Source organism: Schistocerca americana, chromosome 1, assembly GCF_021461395.2.
Source record: "Schistocerca americana isolate TAMUIC-IGC-003095 chromosome 1, iqSchAmer2.1, whole genome shotgun sequence".
Taxonomy (NCBI): domain Eukaryota; kingdom Metazoa; phylum Arthropoda; class Insecta; order Orthoptera; family Acrididae; genus Schistocerca; species Schistocerca americana.
The window spans coordinates 1,128,143,733-1,128,158,158 of NC_060119.1; the positions used below are offsets into that span (position 1 = coordinate 1,128,143,733).

At 39.0% G+C, this 14,426-nt stretch overlaps 1 protein-coding gene across 1 annotated transcript in view; it reads right to left on the reverse strand.

The window, feature by feature from the left end:
* LOC124619126 (conserved oligomeric Golgi complex subunit 3) overlaps positions 1-14,426 on the reverse strand; it is a 108,177-nt gene that overhangs the window by 36,781 nt on the left and 56,970 nt on the right. Inside the window, exon 9 of the mRNA XM_047145403.1 lies at positions 8,138-8,298. Coding sequence (XP_047001359.1) covers positions 8,138-8,298 — 161 coding nt within the window. The remainder of the gene's footprint in view (positions 1-8,137; positions 8,299-14,426) is intronic.

Below are 14,426 nucleotides of genomic sequence, written 5' to 3' on the forward strand. Positions count from 1 at the left end.
GTCTTTGCCTCGTCCTCACAACAGGTAGCCCCCCCCCCCCAATGTGAGTGACCTGCCACTCCTTACCAATACTCCCCGACCTGTTTCAACATGATTAGTCACAAGACATTTTCTATAAATGGAAGTGACTACACACAATCTACACTAAAACAAAAATTTAATTTTAATTTACATTAAAGGAACAGTTATTTGTTGTGACCTTTGTATTAAATTATAAATTATTTAGGAATAAAGGAGATGACTCACCTAAAGGCAGAAGCACTATGTCATCAACATGCACACAAACAAAAGGTATGGTGCTTGGCTAGCTTTCAGAATGCACTTCCTTTTTCTACAGGGTGTATACGCGGACAAGGAAAAAAAATCCCCAGATCTCCCAGTTAAAAATACAGTTTCTCTCGGGTGAAAATACACTTTTTCCTTGTTAAGCAACAGTATACTTTCCGTCGGAACTGTAAAACTTATCAATCCTTTGAATGGATATGGTTTTATACAGCACCATAGAATTTCTCAGAACTTTAGAAAACGAAACTCGGAGAAAAAACACGTTTTGGAAATATCTTTGATGTGCAGCAACATGTACACTGCAGATTTTCGTATTACGTAAGTATAAATTCAAATTACACAAACAGAAAAAGTTAATGGTTTAAGTTACTGTACAAAGTGTTGCTACAAGAAAAGCAAAGCTTTCGCATATAATATTTGTCTCTAAGATTAATAAGCTACAAGAGAAGCTAACCTTCCACATATAATGTTGATCTGTTTAGGGCATGTTACACTTTTAAGATACATCGCACAAATACACCAGTAAAATTTTTAATACCAATATAAATCTCTGATCTTCTGGGCTCGAAATTCTTCTAAATGGCTCATCATCAAAGAGTTGACTTTTAAATGAGAACAAATGCTCTGTGATTTAAGAAATTCATCGTACATTCTCACACATAGTTCATTTGCATAAAAAGTAATTTACTTTGAAAATAACAGTTTTCAAACCACAATTCAGAATATTTTCCCGCGACCTGTTAGAAATAGATTCATTTTAGCAGTTGCCAGAGTGCACCAGATAACAGGTGGCACCGCGCTTGCACACCTACAGTGACATAGGAAGCCCGTATGTTCGTACATGCAAAACATTAAAAGATCTTTCTTCCATTGTCATAAAAGAAACAAGATATCAGAGGATACTCCAAGAGTGTCAGAATTTCGTGAACCATACTAAAATGCATAGTTTGCCTTAAAGCGCACATTCGTATGTTCAGATTCCCAATGATGTAGGCCTCAACCTGATATTAAGCTTTTTGGTGTGGTTTTCAGGACGTAAATTTTCTTGGAGTACCAGTACTGTATTATCTCATGTTTGGTTCTTTATTATGGCATAATGCCACATGTGCTACAAGACAAAAACGTGCACTTGAAATGCAGCGAACAGTTGAAACTAGTCAATAGTGTGGAATTAAACATTTCGTTTCAAATAAATTTACTGCCTCAGCAGGAAAGCTTAATAAAAGCCAAATTTCTTTAGCAAACTGACAAAAATAACTTTACTGTTCGGCAAGGCGATTAATACTTGACTGTCAGAAAGGTGCAAATAAAATAAAATCTGAAACTAGTAACATATTTTAGCCTTCTGTAATTATGTGAATGTATTTTAATTCACTTGATAGCTCCCAGCCACAGAAATTCATCTTGTTTTCATTTGACATGAGAGCAGTAAACGAAGAGGCAACAGAAAAATCACTTAATGTAAACACGGGTCACATGGAGACTCTCCCTCCCTCCTCCCCCCCCCCCCCCCCCCCACCACCACCACCACCACCACCACCACCACCACCACAACTCAGACTGCTCTCGCATCAGAATGTCAAAAATTTAAAAAAAAAAAAATGACTTTTCAAAAATAAGCTCATTTTGTAGCGCACATCTTTCTGAAGAGTCTGATAAATTAAACATATATTATCGAGGAAATGTAAGACATGTTATTTGGTCTTAACTGTGCCGAAGTGAAGTAGGTTCAGATACCCCAATTTGCCGCCCCACCCATGATGTTACATTTGGAATGGTGATACACACTCATTCCATAGCTAGAGAATGTTGGGCCTTGTAGTCAAGTAGTAAAGTGTGTGCCTGGAAACCAAGAGGTCGCAGATTTGAATCCCAATCAGAACATTATGAATTACGTCAAAGAAAATGGTCTATTGACAAATTGTCAACACGGATTTAAAAACAGCATTCTTATGAAACACAATTAGCTCTTCACTCCCATGAAGTGTTGCGTGCTACTGACAAAGGTTTTCAAAATTATTCTGTATTTCTGGATTTTCGGAAGGCTTTTGACACTGTACTACACAAGCGCGCGTAGTGAAATTGCATGCTTATGGAATATCGTCTCAGTTATGTGATTGGATTCATGATTTCATGTCAGAGGGGTCACAGTTTGTAGTAATTGATGGAAAGTCATCGAGTAAAACAGAAGTGATTTCTGCTGTTACCCAAGGTAGAGGTACAGGCCCTTTGTTGTTCCTTATCTATATCAATGATTTGGGAGACAATCTGAGCAGCCATCTTAGGTTGTTTGCAGATGATGCTGTCGTTTATCGACTAGTAAAGTCATCAGAACATCAAAATAAATTGCAAAACAATGTAGAAAAAATATCTGTATGGTGCAAAAATTGGCAATTGACCCTAAATAACGGAAAGTGTGAGGTCATCCACATGGGTGCTAAAAGGAAATCGTTAAAATTCGGTTACACAATAAATCAGTCTAATCTAAAAGCCGTAAATTCACCTAAGTACCTAGGTATTACAATTACGAACAACTTAAATTGGAAGGAACACACAGAAAATGTTGTGGGGAAGGCTAACCAAAGACTGCGTTTTATTGGCAGGACACTTAGAAAATGTAACAGCTCTACTAAATAGAGTGCCTACACTACACTTGCCTTCCTCTTCTGGAATACTGCTGCGAGGTCTGGGTCTACCAAATAGTATTAACAGAATACTTCGAGAAAGTTCAATGAAGAGCAGTATGTTTAGTATTATTGCGAAATAGGGGAGAGTGTGTCGCAGACATGATTTGGGATGGATGCCATTAAAACAAGGGCATTTTTCATTGCGGTGGAACCTTCTTACAAAATTTCAATCCCCGACTTTCTCTTCTGAATGTGAAAATATTTTGTCGATGCCGACCTATATAGGGAGAAATGATGACCATAATAAAATAAGGGAAATCAAGAGCTCGCACAGAAAGGTGTGTGTTCATTTTAAAACATGCTATACAAGACTGGAATAATAGAGAATTGTGAAGGTAGTTCGATGAACCCTCTGCCAGGCACTTAAATGTGATTTGCAGAGTATCCATGTAGATGTCGATGTAGACCACAGAAATTTTCAGTCCGCGTTTAATCTACGCTCCATCTCTCAATGATCTGGGGAATTACTAGGAACAACACTGGTTCGGATTCTATGTCAAAGTGTACACCCTCTTTCCCTGGTTGGATAACTGCTATAAGGTATACGGTCATGCAAGTCACTGAAGTGGCATCCAATTACGCCAACTGAAATAATTGCACCAAGCCAGTGAGTTACACTAAGTTGTTATTACCAAAGAATAGCAGCACATGGTACTGACTTTAAAAACAAACACCAAGTAAGACAAACTGGAACAAGGAGAATCCAGCTATACTGATTAATGCTTGTCATGAATTGGTATACAACAAAAGAGAAGTGTGGGTGTTGACCATTTCTGATACCACAGATATGTTCAAAACAGTTCGTTTTTTACTAGCTGAATCTGTGCACTTTAAATGCCCATACTGTCCGCAGATAAGAAGGCATCTCAAAATGTCAACAGAACAGTTTCTGTCTGTGGCAAGAGAACTTGTTCAAGCTTATGTCACAGAACAGAGAAAAGCTGGCAGAAGAATCTTTTATTGTTTAGCATTTTCCAAATTTTCCAATTTATTGAGAGAAAAAACTAAAACGATGCCACCACATTGTTTTGCAGTTTGCTCAAAACAAAAAGTTTGCACAGAAATCAGTTAAGACAGCACAATGTGTGATATATCACGGTGTTCTGCGACGTTTAGAGCTTATATATATAATCTTGACTGTCGCCAACTGAATAGGAAATATGAAATTATGTTGATACTGCTCTAAAAGCAAATAAAACAATTAAAAAATATAAATATTTTTAACTTTGTCAGTGCCAATCTAAAGTGTGGATCAGATATAAGGACGGAAATGATATACAGATGGTGTAAATAATATCTGTAAACTTAGAGTTCTTGACTTTGAAACTTCTGCCCAAATGAATTAACGTACTGAAAAAATACAAATTTCACAGTTTTCAGATGCTGTAATATTTATTTAGTACATGAAGTAAAAAAATTAAAAACACATGAGACATTTACATGAATAGTATTCACAATCTTTATTTTGTTTTGGAGGTTGCGGAAGTAAATTTTATTGGATTTATGTGCTTGAAATATATTGATAAATGTCTACAGAATTTTCCAGCACCCATCCCTCTTGAAATTTGTTTATAGAAGAGTTATTGTGCTAGTGCAGATGACACAAGCAGTTTCACTCTCCCGATTCTACAGCATTTATTTCATAACCTAGTTACAGGAAATGAAAAAGTATTGCTGCACCAAATAAAGCTCCCTTTTAGACAGTCAACCATTTCTGGTTATCAAGAAGTGATTCAAAATTAAACCAGCCCTTTGGTTGGCTACTGTGCAGGATGTTGCCACATGTGCCTTACTAACATTGCTTATACAATGTACTTATTGCACTACATTGCACAAACACCATCTGGCCACCTGTAACTGAACGTGCAGTTTGTTGTACCTTGAGGAGCAAATCTTTCATAATGGCTACCCTGGAGCATGTCCAATTTGAAGGTACCTACCTCAAGGCTACTGGGCAGGGGGATCAGTACTTCACACTGTTAATGGTTGAATTTAAAATACTTTCATACTCAACTCATTAAGAGCTATAATACTACGTTAAAGGTTAACACGATAAGTCAAGTATTAGAGTTAGAAACTTGAGGTAGCAAAACACACTGCACACAAATTACACAATATTCATCCAGTGTTGTGGGGGAATGAGAGACAGTATACACATATGCCACTAAATGTCCTGCAAAATTATATACAACATACAGATCAGGAGACCTTCATACACGGAAGTTCAATTCTCTAAAGAATCGGATGAAGGTTTACTGGTTAAACAGAGTTATCAAAGTGGAGAAAAAAGTTTTCGCTGTGACTCACAGCACATGCCTAAGATTTACAGCAATATGACAATTGGTCACCATATCCCTTTCACTTATAGTCTATGTAATAAGACGTTCTGAACTACAAAATCACCCTACGGTAAGCTATGGGTTGTTTTATTCTTTCCTGAGTTAGTACAGTGAGGCATACATGGAAAAGAACAGGAATTATACGTGGGCAGCTAATACAGAAAACTGAACTACTTAGCTGAATGTAAAGTTGCATGTCACTTTCACCATATGCTACCAAAACTGTGTCACTACTAGAAAGATGTAACTCTTAATGGGTAAAACATCTTTAATGGCATTACTAGCAAGTGAATTAATTCATCTGCAAAGAAGGTTCAAAGTCAGAAACTTTGCATGTCCAAATAACTTGCACACACAGTGTGATATTGTATTAGCAATGACAAAACTAAGAGCAAGAGACAAAACTAAGAGCAAGAGACAAAACTAAGAGCAAGAGACAAAACTAAGAGCAAGAGACAAAACTAAGAGCAAGAGACAAAACTAAGAGCAAGAGACAAAACTAAGAGCAAGAGACAAAACTAAGAGCAAGAGACAAAACTAAGAGCAAGAGACAAAACTAAGAGCAAGAGACAAAACTAAGAGCAAGAGACAAAACTAAGAGCAAGAGACAAAACTAAGAGCAAGAGACAAAACTAAGAGCAAGAGACAAAACTAAGAGCAAGAGACAGAATTGCAACAGAGCATTTGAAATAACATTTTGTAAATGGTAAGGCAGATCACTTGGGTAACGTGGCACTACATACCAATCGGAGCAGGAGGCAGTTAGTGAGCAGGTAATAGTGCCATGGTTGACATGGCAAGCAGCAAGCATGATCTGCAGCTGCTCCCTTACTTCTTCTTCATTTTGCAAACTAAATTTTATAAAAGGCTACAATGAATGAATTTGTGAACAATTTCATTAATTAGTACCTCACAAGGTGAACTTCTGACCTGGTCAGTGTTGCAACACTACATTCTTACGAGCAGACCGCCACCACAAGATACACAACTGGCAAACTTTATGTCTCCCTGCACACGTCCATGTAACTTTTTTTCATTTTTGACGTCAAATATTTTGGAACCTGCCTTGCACACACTTTCTTGAACATCAGTACGCCACGGACAATATGGTGGTCTGATCAGACACTAACGTTTATCATTGCTGCAGTATCAAGAACAGTAATACGCTTGTTTTCCTGTCAACTCCCACAATGTTGTTCTCCATGACTGCACAGACAGAGCGTCCTGGGAGCATCAAATCATCGACGCTTGCTACACCTCATTTGGATCTGTGTGTCCTCTCGTACCCTCGTGTTAGGCTCAAACAACTTTCACCATCTTGTACTGTCATCTGGCAGAAATTTCAGTTGGTTTCAACCCTTCACCTAACTGAAATCTTTGGAGATTCTACTGCTCCACAACGAGGAAAATCTGCAGTAGCGTTCACGGGGCTGGCGTGTCGGTCCTGTCTGATAATAGTTTTAAGACACCACCAAAAAATAACAAAGAAGCACAAACTCTGTCAAAGTTTTGTATTTTTTACACAATTTTTCCGGTTATTTATTGAATGGATCTTGTAAGTTCTTATTCCTCTTAAACAGCATGATGGGATCATAATACATCTTCAGTAATAATTTGACTGGCAATAATGAGTTCACTTTTTTAAATCTTCTAAATTATTATTGAAATTCCCACCAATTACTGTAGTGTACAAATTTCTGATAGCCAATTTGTCAGTCTGGCAATGTCTCTTTCTTTTGGTAAAGTGGTACTGGAACAATGATCTTGAGCAGTTGTGTAGATTCAATAACTTAACCGGTGCTCAGTTTTTTTATTAGCATATAAATTATTTTTAATAAGTTATTGTGCCTCTTCTTAGAGAGCTGTTAAACTAAAGAATCAGTATCTGGAGAAGCAAGGGCTGCTCACTGACTGACTGTTTTTGATCCTGTAATTAAATTAATAGCTACTTTTAATACTATTGTAATTAAGATATGTGTAGATTTTAATTTCAAATAGAGAGTCTTGTTAATTATACTGTTTGGACTTACTTTAATATTATACATGAAATGGATAGCTCCATCTTATCTGTGGGGTTGATTTGAACAGGCACTTCTAATATTTATGGTTTCATCACAGTGTATTCATCCTTGTCCCATTTGATAAATAACAAGTTGTCACTTGAACAAGAAAATGAAATTGACTTAGCAATAATTGTGTACCTACATGTATTTGTGAGAGGTATCTCTTAAATAACTATTTCATTAGCTGTAGAAATGCCTCAATAACAACTTCAAATTGTTTGCATCCAATATTATTTGGAATATAGGTTTTTAAGTTGAATAGTCATTCTTGATATGAGAATGTTCCTTAAGTGCCAATCATAAAATTAAGTATCTACTTTTCCTGTCCTTCCCCTTGACATCTATTTAGGTACCACACCAACCATTTCCTGTTTGGTACACCAATGTTGAGGCATCCGTTTAGTGGCTTATCACACTGTAATCAACCAGTCAGGTACAACTTCGTATTTTATTAATCTCAGAAGTACTTGTATTTATTTATTAGACAGTAGGTTACTTTGACTCCTTTCCATAATATTTATTTTTATAGCACTGAAGATGACTCATACTACCCAAAACTGGTGATGTTCACATGAATCAATAGACAAGTATAAGTGTCAAAGAACAGTTTTAACTCAAATAGATTCTGAGAGCATCTATGACAATAAGTCTGCCAAATAAGTAGATACTTAAGTACTCTTAAGTAGCTCTTAATTTCCTTAACAAACAGATAATGTGGTTATTAATTTAGACATCTTTTGTAATTTCTCAAAAAAATTCTGACCTCCATCATCTCGAGCTTCTCAGGGTAGGCGAGATCTCCAGGTGCAGGACGATACTGTAAGATATCAGACTGCAGGTAACAATGGGCACGAAACACAAGACGCTCCTGCACATCCTGCAGCAGCTGCCATGCAATTTTTGAAAATGCTTCCAGAGGACCAGCTGGAACAAATATCTATTTTCAGTTGACACATTGGTAAATCATGGTGAACATATGGAAAATGATATACGACAGGGTACAGCACAAAGTAACTTTTACATTGGATCAGTGTCATGTTTAAAGAGAAACAAAAATCATAACTACAATTCAATACTGGAAATTACTGGTTGGAACAAAATGTGAAATAAGGGAAAGGCAACGACTCGCCTATAGCAAACCTATGTGTAGAATGCAAAACCCCGTAACAGAAAACAGCATTCACACTAGCTTCTGAGCACTAGCTCTTTTTGTAACAAAAATACATTCATTCATATACACAACCACACAGACACCCACACAAATGCTCCCGTGGCCACAGAAAGCCTTGCTACGAAATGAGCTATTGCTTGAAAGCCAGTGTGAATTCTGTTTTCTGTTATGGGTTGCTGAGCTCCACGCATTGATCTGCTGTAGTTTCCATTCTCTTATTTTACTTACACCTGAAGGTCATTTTTTCACAGAAGAAAAAAAAAATTACTATCACTTTAAAGCATAACAATGCACAAGCAGTGGACACTACTGCAGCTGTTCATGAAAGTTGTCCGCCCCCTGGAGTCGCTGACGGAGAGGAAAAGCGGCAACTCATAGCAGTAAGCTCACGAGACAAATTACCAGTCACATGTGTCATTTCAGAGTGCCAACTGGACTGACTTAAGTTGTAACAGTGAAGATATGTGTACATGCCAGTCAGTAGCATGGCATCAGCACCATAAGATGAGTTGACATGGAGAATGAACAGAGTGGCAGAAACGAGCTGTCGCATTTGAACGCATCCGTGGCCACTCTGCAAATGTACTCCGTCAGTCCTATCTGGTAAGGATCCCACACCGCACAGCAGTATTCTAAAAGTGGATGGACAAGCATAGTGTAGGAAGTCTCCTTAGTAGGTCTGTTACATTTTCTAAGTGTTCTGCCAATAAAACGCAGTCTTTGGTTAGCCTTCCCCACAACATTTTCTGCTTGTTCCTTCCAATTTAAGCTGTTCTTAATTGTAATACCTAGGTATTCAGCTGAATTTACGGCTTTTAGATTAGGCTGATGTATCGTGTAACCGAAGTTTAAAGAGTTCCTTTTAGCACTCATGTGGATGACCTCACACTTCTCGTTATTTAGAGTCAACTGTGACTTTTCGCACCATTCAGATATATTTTCTAAATCGTTTTGCAGTTTGTTTTGATCTTCTGATGACTTTATTAGTCGATAAACGACAGAGTCATTTGCAAACAACCGAAGACGGCTGCTCAGATTGTCCCCCAAATTGTTTATATAGATAAGGAACAGCAAAGGGCTTATAACACTACCCTGGGGAATGCCAGTAATCACTTCTGTTCTACTCGATGACTTTCCATCAATTACTATGAACTGTGACCTCTCTGACAGGAAATCACACATCCAGTCACATAACAGACGATATTCCATAAGCACGCAATTTCACCACAAGCTGCTATTGTGGTACAGTGTCCAAAGCCTTCCGGAAATCCAGAATCGATTTGAAATCTCTTGTCAATAGCACTCAACACTTCATGTGGATCAAGAGCTAGTTGTGTTTACAGGAGCGATGTTTTTAAACTCATGTTGACTGTTTGTCAATAGACCGTTTTCTTCGAGGTAATTCATAATGTTTGAACACAATATATGTTCCAAAATCCTGCTGCATATCAACGTTAATGATATGGACCTGTAATTTAATGGATTACTTCTACCACCTTTCTTGAATATTGGTGTGACCTGTGTAACTTTCCAGTCTTTGGGTACAGATCTTTCGTCGAACGAACGGTTGTATATGATTGTTAAGTATGGAGCTAATGCATCAGCATACTCTGAAAGGAACCTAACTGGTATACAGTCTGGACCAGAAGACTTGCTTTTATTAAGTGATTTAAGTTGCTTCACTACTCCGAGGATATTTACTTCTACGTTACTCATGTTGGCAGCTGTTCTCAATTCGAATTCTGGAATATTTATCTTGTCTTCATTTGTGAAGGCATTTTGGAAGGCTGTGTTTAGTAACTCTGCTTTGGCAGCACTGTCTTCGATAGTATCTCCACTGCTACCACGCAGAGAAGGCATTGATTGTTTCTTGCCGCTAACATCCTTCACACACGACCAGAATCTCTTTGGATTTTCAGCGAGGTTTCAAGACAAAGTTTTGTTGTGGAAACTGTTATAAGCATCTCGTATTGAAGTCCGCGCTAAATTTCGAGCTTCTGTAAAAGATCGCCAATCTTGGGGATTTTGCGTCTGTTTAAATTTGGCATGTTTGTTTCGTTGTTTCTGTAGCAGTGTTCTAATCTGTTTTGTGTACCAAGGAGGATCAGCTCTGTCTTTGTTAATTTATTTGGTATAAATCTCTCAATTGCTGCCGATACTATTTCTCTGAATTTTTAGCCACATCTGGTCTACATTTATATTATTAATTTGGAATGAGTGGATATTTTCTCTCAGGAAGGCGTCAAGTGAATTTGTATCTGCTTTTTGGAATAGGTATTATTTTACTCATTTTTCGAGGATTTGTGAATTTAATCCCTGAATTGGTTTTGATGCTCGTTATTAACTCACGATTATTTTTTGGTAAGATGTGAAGTGTGTTTTCACAACCTTTTACTATTCGCATGGGCTCATGAACTAACTGCTCGAAATAATTTTCAGAGAATGCATTTAGCACAATTTCGGATGATATTTTACGTATACCTCCTGAATTAAACATGTATTTTCGCCAACATATTGAGGGTAAATTAACGTCACCATCAACTATTATCATAGGAGTTGGGTACGTGTTTGAAATCAAACTCAAGTTTTCTTTGAACCTTTCAGCAACTGTATCATCTGAATTGGGAGGTTGGTAAAAGGAGCCAATTATTATTTTATTCTGGTAGCCAACAATGACCTCTACCCATTCTAACTCACAGGGAGTACCTACTTCAATTTCGCGACAAGTTTAACTACTTCTAACAGCAACAAACGCCACTGCCAACCGTGTTTTGCCTATCCTTTCGGAACAGGGTTAGGTTCCTCACAAAAATTTCGGCTGAGCTTTAGCCAGCTTTCAGTGCCAGTAAGTATTTGAGCGTCAGTGCTTTCCCAACAAGGCTATGACAATTTACAATTTTATACCAATGGTTCCTGTATCTACGTTCGTCCTGTGTTCAGCCTGCACCATTTGTGCCTGAAGCTCTTCTTGTGTTTTCCCGAGACCCTCTAACCTAAAAAACCAACCAGTCCACACCACACAGCTCCTGCTACCCATGTAGCTGCCTCCTGCGTATAGTGGACACCAGACCTATTCAGTGGAACCCGAAACCCAATCACCCTTTGGCGCCAAGTCAAGTAATCTGCAGCCTACACGATCTTAGGACCATCTGAGCCTCTGATTCAGACCCTTCACTCGGCTCGGTACCAGAGGTCCGCAGTTGGTCCTGCCAACTATGCTGCAAATGGTCAGCTCTGCTTTCATCTCGCAAGCAAGACTGGCAGCCGTTACCACTACTGTAAGCCACTCGAAACCAGAGAGAATCTCTTCTGATCCAAAGTGACACACATCATTGGTACCAATGTGAGCAACCACCTGCAGTTGGTTGCACCCTGTGCTGTTCATGGCATCCGGGAGGACCCTTTCCACATCTGGAATGACTCCATCCGGTATGTACACGGAGTGCACATTGATTTTTCTTACCCTTCTTGTCAGCTAAGTCCCTAAGGGGTCCCATAACGTGCCTAACATTGGAGCTCCCAACTACCAATAATCCCACCATCTGTGATTGCCCTGATCCTGCAGGCTGAGTAGTTTCCTCTGAAACAGGACAGGCGACAGCATCTGGCTCAGCGACAGTGTCAGCCACAGACAGCACCTGGAACCTGTTTGTCAGACAAACCAGGGAGGCCTTACGTGTGGCCACCTGGGAAGTCTTTCGCCGCCTGCTTCGCCCTGGGGCGACCTCCCACTCGACCACAGGTGAGGGGTCAGCCTCAGTGCGAGCAGTAACTGGGTTGGCCACCGGTGAGGACCGATCAGAGGACTCTGACGCACAGGACGTCCGTTGGATCCCCACAGCTGGCCCACGACAGTTGTTCCCATCCACTGCAGCCCCAATCTGTGTAACCGAAGCCATCATAGCCTGAAGCTGAGAGCGAAGCATCACCAACTCGGCTCGCATCCGCAAAAACAACTATCGCAGTACCTGTCCATACTAAAGACCATGGAAAACTAAACTATGCAGATAAACGGACTATCAACACATGCTGCGCAACTCTACTGTAGACCCTGACAAAAATGCACGAACTGTGTCTAGTAATATGCAGATATTCAAAAACCTAACTACCGAACCACTCAGGTGAAACTAAATAATTTGCCCCTGATTAGGAACTTGTAATGTCACAAAATCGATTAATTTCCTATGCAAATGAAAATGCGAGAACAGAGGGTATTAGATATTAAATTTACATGCAGAAACTAATAATATTAGACAAAGTGCAGGACCACTAAGTGCCATACAATGTTGTACGTATGTTTGTTAGTGACAGGTCTCCATACGCTACTCTGTTAGGAAACTCTTGGCCATCACCTGATCTGTGTGCAGTGTCAGGCACATAAGCTAAGTATGGTTGACAAATATGGGACGGCAGTTATGTCTGATTTAAATGAAGTTGTGACAATGCTGAAGTCAGCATTCCTAAACACTTGGAAGTGTAAACACAAGGAGATTCAATTTTTCAAGTTGAAAAATAGAAATTCAAAGGAAGCAAAACATCGTCCTTTACCTGCAGTCAGTGTTCTATTGGCAAAGCTGCTACTTAGATATTGTTGGTTTCTTTTAAGTCATCAGAAATGAGACACACAAGCAACAGTGGTGTAAATTTTATACAGAATGTTAGAGACAGAGTCGTGAATAGCATTTACACCCATACGGTATTTGGGAGAGATCATGCCAGGCACCTTGTAGAAATTCTAACTTTACTTCAGGGCTCAAAGTATCCAAAGTCACATGTACATTATCCTAAAGTTGATCATCTAGGTTCAATCTGAGAATTATATGTGAAGGACAGTTTTCAGAAGCTATACAAGCACTGCCATGCTCTAACTACTTTAGAAGAAGATGAATGCAAAAATGTGTTTGGGAGGGCATCAAATTCTGCAAAAAGGAAACTTGCTACACTGGGAAGCAAAGATCCAAATCATTAAGAGTTTGAGGCAATATCTCAGACATTTTATAAGAGGAATGTGATTTTAAACAATACTGAAAAAGCAGCTCAAACTGCCACATTTGCGTTTTTCAATTTTTCCGTGATATGTAGTGGCTAGTAGCTATGATTTTCTTTTGAGGGGCTGTAGAAAAGCAGCTACAATAAAATGAAAAGCTGACATAATAAATGTTTTGAACGCCATTTGGAGTGATTAGAAGTATGAAATCTTTTTTTAAACGTGGTTTAGATCTGTTGTGGACTGCAAACAAACAATGTTGGCAATGAGCTGATGTTATCTCACTACAACATTGTTGTCAAACAATGAAAACTTCAGGCTGGAATATCAACAGTTCTAGGAAAAGGACAGATTGCTACTGACTGTAAAGATGACCTGCTGGGTTGCACACAGGCACAACAAAAATACTTTTACACATTGAAGCTTTCGGCCAAAGTCTTCTTCAACAAAGAAAACGCACACAAGTTCACAAAAGCAAGCACACTTCACTTACGCACAACCGCTACCACTGGCAGCTCTGGTCGGAGTTGTACAGCACACAACCGGACAGCGGGTGACTGGAGGAGAGTACTGTAGTCTGACATGCCACAATTTTGTTTTTGTTTTCTAAATTGTGTGAGGCAATTTGTGCACCGATGGCACAACAAGGGACATGGAGCACACAGCTCTGGCCGGCAGAGGTTCTGATTTTTTCTCTCCTTTGGAGGACTTGAGCCCATTTATTCGGGCTTTCGTAAGTGTAAACCGGAACTTTTTTTCAGCAGTCTCAGTAACCAAGTTTTGCTCTTTTCCCTATATGTTCATGAGGATTATGTTCTGGACACAACCATTTTCTAGCTCGCCAGGTCCACAGGGCCGCATGCACATATTCCCGGTTAGACAGACACTTGGGCA